The following is a 9,741-nucleotide window of genomic DNA, read 5'->3' as shown; positions in this document are numbered from 1 at the left end:
GGGTGGGGGCACGGGTGGCTGACGGGGCTGCCTTGCAGAACGTGGGCTGTGACTACGAGATCGACTCCAACGCGGTGGAGGACCGGTGCGGCGTCTGCCACGGGGACGGCTCCACCTGCCACACCGTCAAGAAGACCTTTGAGGACAGCGAGGGGCTGGGTAAGGGCGCTCGGCTCTGTCCCCACAGCGCCAGGTGCCTGTTCCACTCACAGCCAGGATCACTGCTGCTGTGGCTCGGTTCCAGAGAGGGTTTTTTTTTTTTAATCACGACTTGTTGATTTTCATGGGATAAGACCCGAGCGGCAGCACGGTGAAATGAGGTGTTGCAGTTCCACTTCTTGCTCCTTGGAAGAAAAATATCCCCTTACTGCTCTTTTTTCAGTCTAAAAGCCTGAAAACAATCTGTGCACGCTGGAGCTGCTTTGGAGAGGTTTCAGGAGGTTTTGTGGGTTGACAAGGACATGTTGAATGTGTGCTCAACGCCTTGCCAGCGCCTGTGCGGGAAATGTCTCGCTCTGTGGTGGGCTCAGTGCAGGGTGGGGTTTGGTGCCCGCTGGTGCCTTACGGAGATGTAAGGATTGGCATGATACTGGCACCCAAGGGATGCTAGCACCCACCCATGGGACACTAGCACCCACCCAAGGGACATTAGCCCCCACCTGAGGGATGCTAGCACTTGAGGGTGCAGATCCTCTCTGCCCCATCTTTGACTCCCCCAAGACCACCGCTCGGATCCATTCCCAGGTTACGTTGACATCGGGATTATCCCCGTGGGAGCCCGGGAGATCCGCATTGAAGAAGTCGCAGAAGCTGGGAATTTTCTGGCGCTGCGGAGCGAGGACCCGGAGAAGTATTTCCTGAATGGTGGCTGGACCATCCAGTGGAACGGGGACTACAGGGTGGCGGGAACCACCTTCACCTACAAGAGAACAGGGAACTGGGAGAACCTCACGTCCCCAGGGCCCACCGTGGAGCCCGTGTGGATCCAGGTATGGCCGGGCGCTGCTGGTGGTCGGGGTGTGTGGTGGGGAGGATGGAGGGAACAGAGTCGATGGATCTCCTGCCTTCTCGTGTGGGGCTGAGCTGCCATGGTCCATCACAGCACTTCACTGACATCCGAGGGACGGGTTGAGAGAGTTGGGGCTGTTCAGCCTGGAGAAGAGAAGGCTCCGGGGAGACCTTCTAGCAGCCTCCCAGTACCTGAAGGGGCTCCAGGAAGGGTGGGGAGGGACTTTGGCCAAGGGCAGGGAGTGAGAGAACAAGGGGTGATGGCTTGAAAGTGGCAGAGGGGAGATGGAGATGAGATGTGAGGAAGAAATTGTTTGGTGTGAGGGTGGTGAGACCCTGGCCCGGGCTGCCCAGAGAAGCTGTGGCTGCTCCTCCCTGGAAGTGTTTGTGGCCAGGTTGGATGAGGCTTTGAGCAACCTGGTCTAGTGGAAGGTGTCCCTGCTGCTGGCAGGGGGGTTGGAACTGGATGAGCTTTAAGGTCCCTCCCAACCCAAACCAGTCTGGGATTCTGTGATCTCTCAAGTGTGTTTCTGTGGGAGAAACATTTTCTCCAGCGTTGGGAGCAGCCAAACACACGCTGCTGGCCCGGGGAGCGTTTCCAGCCCACGCTGCTTCCAGCTGAGCCTTGTCCCCCGTGCAGCATTCCTCACGATATTTACACAGCAGAGAGAGCAGGAGGAGAAGGAGCCCCTTTCCTGAGGCCTTTCCTGTATCTTATCAAGAGGAGGGGAAGAGCCCGCAGTGCTGCTGGCAGGGCTGGAGCAGCCGGCGGAGGCAGTGGGAGCCACCACGGTACCGTGTGTGGTGGCAGAGGGTGGCCCACCAGTACCCAGTGGCACTGCCATGGTCCCACCAGTGCTGTGGCGAGGAGCTCAGCCCCTGAGGTTCTGCTCCGTGGTCCAAACCTGGGTGATGCCACCCAGGGTGCTGCAGGTCAGGCTCTGCTTCCTCACAAAGCCCTTGAGTTAGGTGGTAAAAACCAAAAAGGGACATTTAAAATCCTCTGAAACATTTAGAAACTTCAAGTTTTACTCTTTTTCACACGTGGGAATTTCCATAAAGATACTTCACTCCCCAGAATAAGTCATAATTGGTCACCAGACCCCCAAGGCTTTGAGGAGGTGAGTCCCATCGGGGAGCGATGCTGCCTGGATCAGTCACAGCTCCCAGGGCAGGGGAGGGCACGAGAGGTTACAACTCACCACATAGTCCAAAAAAACCCCAAACCATTTAAAAAAGTTAAATTTTTCCTCATGGCCAACCTCACCCTCCCCTGCCACATCTTCCTGCCATTTCCTCTGCTCCTGGCATTCGTTGGTGACCAGAGAGAAGAGATCAGCGCCTGCCCCTCCTCTTCCCCTTGGGAGGAAGCTCTAGACCATGATGAGATCTCCTCTCAGTCTCCTCTTCTCCAGGCTGTTTCTCTCTGCAGAGGCTCGGGGTGAAATGGGAGCGGGATCCTGGGCTTGTCTGCTGCCAAGTGCTGCTGTTAAAGGGGACGCTGGTGTGCTCAGCACCCGCAGATCATTTTCTGGGTTTCATAACTTAATTAAAACCCTTTGACAGCAATGTTTCAATATTCATGAGGAGGTTTTGGAAGGACACCCTCCCTCCTGCCAAAGGTCCAAGAACAACAAAGCTTTGGCAATAATGGGAGCGCTTAGGCTAAGAAAAACAAGGTTTAACTCCCAGCCTTGGGCGAGCGCTGCTGCAGGACGTGCTTTGGGCAGGATTTGTGTCAACTGCAGGAGCAGTCCTCTCAGTCTCCTCTTCTCCAGGCTGAACACCCCAAGTGGCTTCAGCCTCTACTCATACAGCTTCCCCTCTAAACCCTTCCCCAGTTTTGTGGCCCTTGGATGGGGCTGTATTTGGCAGTGGGACTGGATGGGATTAACAGGGGAATCCTTCCAGGCTCTTCCTCAGGAGAGGAACATTTCCACAAGCCCAGCGCTCTGAGCAGGAGCAGTTGGGACAGCTCCTCTGCTCCTCCACTGCTCCAGATGTTGGTTAATCCCGTTTCTGAAGTGGTTGTGTGCTGCTGCTGGGGTACAGGTAACGCAGTCTTGATCCAGAGCCAGATGGGGAATGATGTCTTTGTGGCCATGTTGGGTGGGTTGTCATCTCTGGAAGAGCCCCTGGGGTACAAGGGCTAGCCCTGTTTGCCCTGCACTAGCCACCTCCCTGACCACCCTCTGTGTCCCCACAGCTGCTGTTTCAGGAGACCAACCCTGGCGTGCGGTACCAGTACACCATCCAGCGCCCGGCCGACAGCGAGAACGAGATCGAGCAGGCAGAGTTCCTCTGGCGCTTCGGCTCCTGGACCACGTGCACCGCCACGTGCGGCACCGGTGAGTCCGGCTGCTGCGGGACCCTGGGGCTTGGCTGCTGGCGGTGGAAGAACAGAGCAGGGAGAACATCCCTGTACCCTGGGGATGCCCTAAGAAATTCCTGGGTCTTTGGTTTCAGGAGGTCTTAGGGGGGGAAAACATCCCGGGGCAGCTTTTGGGGTGGCTGATGGAGGTAAATGGCCCGGGTCCATTGCAAGGGGGGAGGCTGGGACTGGCGAGTGCTTCCTTGATAGCAACTGCCATGAAAAAAAGAAATTCAGGCTCTTGTCCTTGCGGGGTGTCGGGGTGTCTCCTGCCCGTTCCTGAGAGGTGGATCCCGGCCTGGAGCTGACGGGGTATTTACAGACGTTTCCTCCGAGAGCTCTTTGCTGCAGTTTGTGCAGGTGCCTGCACTGGTCTGTGCAGTGTGAGCTGGGACTTGGGTCTGGGAGAGCTCAGGCTCAGCCATCAGCCCCACAAGCTCCTGAGCACTTAGAATCATAGAATCGTTTGGCTGGAAAAGACCTTTGAGATCATTGAGTCCAACTGTACCTGTCCACTGCTAAATCAGATCTATGAGCACCTCGTCTGCCCGGCTTTTAAACCCCTCCAGGGATGGGGACTCCACATTTAAGTTTTCTTTTCTTTCCATGATGGAATAGTTCTTCTCTCACCCTAAAATCTCCTTCCCCTTGCCCCCCAGTTCTCTCCCCTGTCCCCTGGGCGGGGGTGAGCGAGTGTCTGGTTTTGACTGCCAGCCCAGTGCTGGCCCAGTGCAACCAGCACAACATCGGTACCTCAGCAGAACCGGGCTCTTGACTTCCAGTTTCAGTGGTGGTTTCATTTTATTTCCTCTGGTTTTGGTGGCTCAGGTTGACCTTAGGGCCACCTGTCACCTGCTGGCAGAGGATGCTCAGTGGTTTGGTTCAGTTTCCATCTCAAGCCAAGCCCGTGCCTGTGTCCGCAGGGGTGCAGCGGCAGGTCGTGCACTGTGTGGAGAAGCTGGCTGGCATTGTGGAGGAGCGGTACTGCGACGCGCTCTCCCGCCCTGATGACAAGCAGAGGACATGCAGCGAGGAGCCCTGCCCGGCCAGGTCCGCTGGCTTTCCCCTCTGTCCTTCTTGGCAGAGCTTTCATGTCCAAACTGCCCTAAGGGGGTGACTGAGGTTGGGGGGACCTCGGTCGCTGCAGTGCCCGTGTTGCACCAGGACACGTGCAGCTGCTCACACCCCTGATTTTGCACCTCTGCATTTGCACCCCTGATTTTGCACCCCTGATTTTGCACCTCTCCTCTCCCTTGTGCTTGAGAATGGGTCCCAGACCCTGTGATGGTCCATGGGAGCACATCCCACTGGTTGCCCGACCACCACAGTGCATCACTGGTCCGCAGACCACGAGCCACACCAGAAGGCACCATCCTGGCAGAGCCAAGAGCCCCATGTGCCTCTGGGCAAATAACCATCCCTGGCACAACATGGGGCCTCCTCCATCCCTGACTCTTGATCTGGGTGCCTTCGGTCAAACACCAGCTGCAGCTGGGATCCTGATTCCCCCATGACCCCCAACCCTGCTGATTGTTACAGGCTGCTGAAGCCCACATCCATCTCATGAACATCTCCTGGCCCCAAAGGAGATGGCTCAAGCCCACCACCCCGTGGTGCTCGGCGTGGTGGGGCACGTGGCAGAGCCTGGCACGGAGCTGAGATGTTTTTCCTTCCACGTTTCCCCAGGTGGTGGGTCGGTGAATGGCAGAAATGCTCGGCCACCTGCGGCCAGTGGGGGCTGATGAAGAGGACAGTGCTCTGCATCCAGAGCGTGGGGCTGGATGAGCAGAGGGCCTTGCAACAAGCAGATTGCCAGCACCTCTCCAAGCCAGATGCCACCGCACCCTGTCACCGGGAGGTCCCTTGTCCCTCACAGTGGGCTGTGGGCAACTGGTCTGAGGTGAGAAGGAACATCAGGGAGGTCCCAGTGTCTTGCAGAGCTGGTGGGAGCTGGGGACAAAGTACCCCCAGGACATCTGTAACCTGCCTGAGAGCGATGGGCACGCTCCTGCTTAAAGGGAAAAATCATGGTCGTGATTCTGTGGGCTCATGTGGCAACACCAACTCACACGGACAGGAATTTCATGGCACAGGGAGGTCTCGGAGTGAGGATGGAGCATCGAGCTGTTTGACTCTGCCCCATCCTCTCTGAACCTTGCTGCATCCACAGCTGGGGTGATGGCCACGCTCTGTGCTTGGTGCAAGGTGGGCAGAACAAGAGGGTTTCAGCCCTTCGGGGTCTTTTCCAGCACCACAGGCCATCCCCTGTGCTTTGGGAGAACCTGAAAGATATTTCCATCCTGCTGAGGACAAGGTGTTGGGGTGAGCAGGGGTCTGGGCGCACCGGGCACGCGTGTGCCGGCCGGTTGGCATCTGGCAGCATGAGCAGTTGCTGGGACCAAGCTACCCTGACTCTGCTGCAGGGGTGGGCAGAGACAGAGACCCCCCCTCAGCGACACGCCCAGGGAGTGGGAATCACAGATTTTTCAACAATTTATTTAAAAAGAGAGGGAGAGATCAAAAAACCAACCCCCGGGTATGAAATGCCACGGGCTGTGGACACCCGGGTAGTCTTTGCTTATTTTTGTATTTCTGTGGATCAGCTGAACCACAGGCTGAGGGTTTTAACCAGAAAATGACAACTCCTGATTTAAACAGCGGTTCCAAAAAGCCTTCAGCGTGCAGACAAGTATCGGGAGAGAAATGGGAGAGCCTGGGAACTGAGCTTGTTGCTAAGGAACAAAGGGAATAAAAATGCGAACAGAAAATGTGAGAGCTGGTTGGAAATGTTTTTCTAGGGCCCCACAAAAGCCACAAGTGTAGGGGTGGGAAAGGGCTGCAGCAGTTTAAAGGGAAAACGGTGAATTGCCCACATGGAGCCAACGTGCTGTCAGGGGTGTCCTCTGTGGTGTTGGCATCGATGGATCTGTGGGCCCAGGAAAAATGTGCTGGAGATTTTGAGATGTCTGTCATTTTTCTGTCTGTCTTTCATTTGAAGTGAGAACCCTCCTTCTTCTCCATTTCCACCACTACCACCAGTAAAGAGAGAAATTTGAGGGGCTTGGAAGCTTCCCAGAAAGGTGGTCCTTCTGCCCAACGATGATAACCCAAAATGTTGGGGGGCAGAGCAGCACCCGGGCAGCCCGCGAAGCCGAAGGGGTTTTTTGCTGTTTGGGTAGCCCAACAAAGGGTTAAACACTGGGACTTAGTGCCTTCAGAAGGAGCCTAAAGCAATGTATATCCAGCTTTATGGACTTCCCAAAGCTATCAGTGTCACGAGAAGTGCTCTTTGTTGTCCATGAACAACATGGACAATGCGATGGTGTGTCTGTCCCCTGACAGGAGCAGTCTGCAGCCTGCCCTGATACCCCTCCAAGCTCTGGGTGTTCCTCCATGAGGCTCCTCACAGCCAGCCCTTCTTATCTGTGTCCTGGAGGCTTTCCCGATAACCGAGCTTTGGCAAATAATCCCCCTCCTTCCTCCTGCGAGAGCTGTGGTACCTGGAATTTGTCTCCTGGATAGAGCTGGAGGCATCTGCTGGGAATTTTTAGCTTCGCTGTGGAGCTGAGCTCTGCTCTCCCTGGCTCGGCAGTTCCATCCCAGCAGGGAGAAGTGCTCGCTCACACCCCTCCTGAAGATGTTGATGTGCAGGGATGTTTTATTTCAGCAACATTGCGTAGCTGGTGGAAATGCCTGCTGGTGGCCATGAGGTGGTGTGGACTGTCCCTCCTGCCAAGCACCGTCCTCAGGGTCATTTCTGCTTCTGCCTAGGAGACACAGAGCTGGGGAGACCATGGCCAGTGTGGCACAGCATGGCTTGGGGATCCTGGCTGCTGGGTCACATCTCGTCTGGAGAAAGGAGGCTGAGAGGAGACCTTCTGGCTCTGTGCAAGTCCCTTGGAGGAGGGTGGAGAGAGGTGGGGGTGGGTCTGTTCAACCAAGGCCCAAGGGACAGGACAAGAGGAAATGGACTCCAGTTGTGGCCAGGGCAGTTGAGATGGGATGTGAGGAAGAATTTCTTTGCTGCAAGGGTTCTGAGGCATTGGAAGGGGTTGCCCAGGGCAGTGGTGAAGTCCCCATCCCTGGAGGGATTGAAGAGTCGTGTAGACACAGTGCTGAGGGACATGGGTTAGTCAGGGACTTGTCAGTGTTGGGTTCATGGTTGGACTCCATGAGCTTGAAGGGCTTTTCCAATCCAGGCCATTCTGGGATGCTGTATAAGGCGTTTTGATGTTGATGACTCACGCTCTGTGCATCTGTCACCACAAACTGCCGTGGCCTGTGGCTTGTGCAGCCCACATGTGATGTCAGTATTGCTGTGATTTACTTATCCAGCAGGAAATTTTTGCTGTCCTTCTTTCCAGCTTGTGGGTTCCTTTTGTACTGAACGATCTCAAAGAGACCATTGTGGTGGAGGAGGGAGTGTCCTCAGCAGAGCTGCTTACTGACCCTTGCTTTTTCCCCTGCTAGGACAACACCCATGTTATTATCCCCAGCTTCAAAAAATTCTTTTCTAGAAGAAGAGATGCAATTCATGGCGATAGGTCACAGAAAAGTGCTATGAGATCATCTCACCCAATGCCCTTCACAACATCCATCTCCCGGGAAAATTGTTTCTGGCTGGAGTGTGGGTCACAGGTCACCCTGAGCAAAGTACCCTGTGATACCAACCCTGCACTGGGATGGGCTCTGACAGGGAGACAGCCCTGGGGGTAGATTTGGCTGGTAATAACACTGCTTACTGGTGTGACCAGTACCCCTTGCTCCTTACTCCTGGTACAGGGGACCCCATGCCACAGGTGAGACTCACACAGGAGATGTCTCAGGACCCAGGTTGGTGGTGGGAGCATGGCAGAGCAACATGGAGACCCTTCTCCCTGTGTCCATCGTGGCACATTGGGATGGTTGAGCACCCACTTGGGTATCTCAGAGGGGAGCACTGGTGATGGGTGCTGCTGTGGCACTGCTGCCAGCCCCTTCCCCACTGCTCCTGCTGCGCCCTCCATCCCCCGTGCTTCCATCCATCCCTGACGTTTGTGTCTCTCCTCCTTTCCCAGTGCTCTGCCACGTGTGGCAATGGGACACAGCGGCGCCCAGTTTACTGCAGCAACAGCACTGGAGCTGCTTGTGACCCCTCAGCAAGACCCAGCTCGGAAAATATTTGCTCCTTGCCACAGTGCCAGAAGAAATCAGACAATGCCAACATGGACTGGTCTGGCAGTGGCTCCTCCAGCAGAGAGATATTCAATGAAATCCATTACATCCCCAGCAACCACATTGCTAAATTTAACCCCTTAATTCCAAGCATTCCAGAGTCCAACGATGTCAATATCATCACCGAGGAGGACTTCTCAACCAAGAAGGGAAATGTCTTTGTGGATGATTTTTACTATGATTATAATTTTATCAACTTTCATGAGGATCTGTCCTACTATCCCTTCATGGAAAAGGAGACCAAAGAGGAGGAGCATAAACCAGAGCTGAGCCCCAACGACGTGGAGGGGTCCCGTGAGATGCCCACTGATGTCCTGCACACTGTCAAGCCGGGAGGAGGAGTGAGTGAGGACCATCTGGTGACCAGGAAAGCAACCACTTCTGCTCCTGCGTATGGGGAAGGAGAGATGGAGCCTGGGGGTTTAGCCACGAACAACCTCCTGAGTGTAATCCCTGAGGATGTGGGGACAGCTGCTCCCAAATATGCCATCCCTGACTTTGTGGGTGAGGGAGAGGACACAATGCTGGTGTCCCCCTCTGAGGACCACCTGCCCACCCAAAGCACCACAAGTCATGATTCTGCAAACAGCCACGACCCCCAGCCCCCAGATGAACCCTGGGGAGCTGTGCTGATGGGGACAGGCCCTGGGCAGGATGCTCCAGCCCATGGCCTCGCTCCCTGGGCTCTTTCCCCCCCCCCAGCCAGTTCCCCCCCACCAGTGCCCACTGGCAGGGACAGCGCTGGCACAGCCCACGCGTCCGACAGGCTGGGAGAGCCAGGGAGCCACGGCGAGGAGCCGGGGGGCACCAGCAGTGAGGAGCACGAGGTGGCCAGCTCTGGGGGGAGAGACTCGAGGGAAATGGGTGTTGTTGTCACTGGTGATGCTAACAGTGCTGTCCCTGAGAGCAAGGAGCAGGAAGGGTGGGCAGCAATGCCGGTGCTGGAGGGGACAGTGGGCACACACGCAGCGCCCGCGGCCAGCGAGCGAGCCCACGGGGCAGAGAGGGCAGGTCCTCCCTTCCCCACCCCGCAGGGACTGGGCTGGGAGATGGGAAGGAGCGCTGGCAGCACCCGTCCCACTGCTAGTCCCTATGCCATGGGCGCTGACGGGGTTCCCGCGGGGCAGACAGGGCCACGGGAAGAGCTC

At 56.2% G+C, this 9,741-nt stretch overlaps 1 protein-coding gene across 1 annotated transcript in view; it reads left to right on the top strand.

Moving 5' to 3' along the window:
• Nucleotides 1–17: 17 nt before the first annotated feature.
• Nucleotides 18–9,741, top strand: part of LOC104529773 (A disintegrin and metalloproteinase with thrombospondin motifs 7) — a gene marked incomplete at its 5' end in the record, with an annotated part of 27,813 nt that continues 18,089 nt past the window's right edge. The window contains 6 exons of the mRNA XM_029086545.1: nt 18–159; nt 745–989; nt 3,215–3,356; nt 4,303–4,429; nt 5,066–5,279; nt 8,437–9,604. Of these exons, the coding sequence (XP_028942378.1) occupies nt 18–159; nt 745–989; nt 3,215–3,356; nt 4,303–4,429; nt 5,066–5,279; nt 8,437–9,604 (2,038 nt within the window). The remainder of the gene's footprint in view (nt 160–744; nt 990–3,214; nt 3,357–4,302; nt 4,430–5,065; nt 5,280–8,436; nt 9,605–9,741) is intronic.

The sequence above is a fragment of the Antrostomus carolinensis genome, unplaced genomic scaffold, assembly GCF_000700745.2.
Source record: "Antrostomus carolinensis isolate BGI_N321 unplaced genomic scaffold, ASM70074v2 scaffold27078, whole genome shotgun sequence".
Classification (NCBI taxonomy): domain Eukaryota; kingdom Metazoa; phylum Chordata; class Aves; order Caprimulgiformes; family Caprimulgidae; genus Antrostomus; species Antrostomus carolinensis.
The sequence above is the reverse complement of the archived record's forward strand: the minus strand, read 5'-3'. Positions and strand labels throughout refer to the sequence as shown.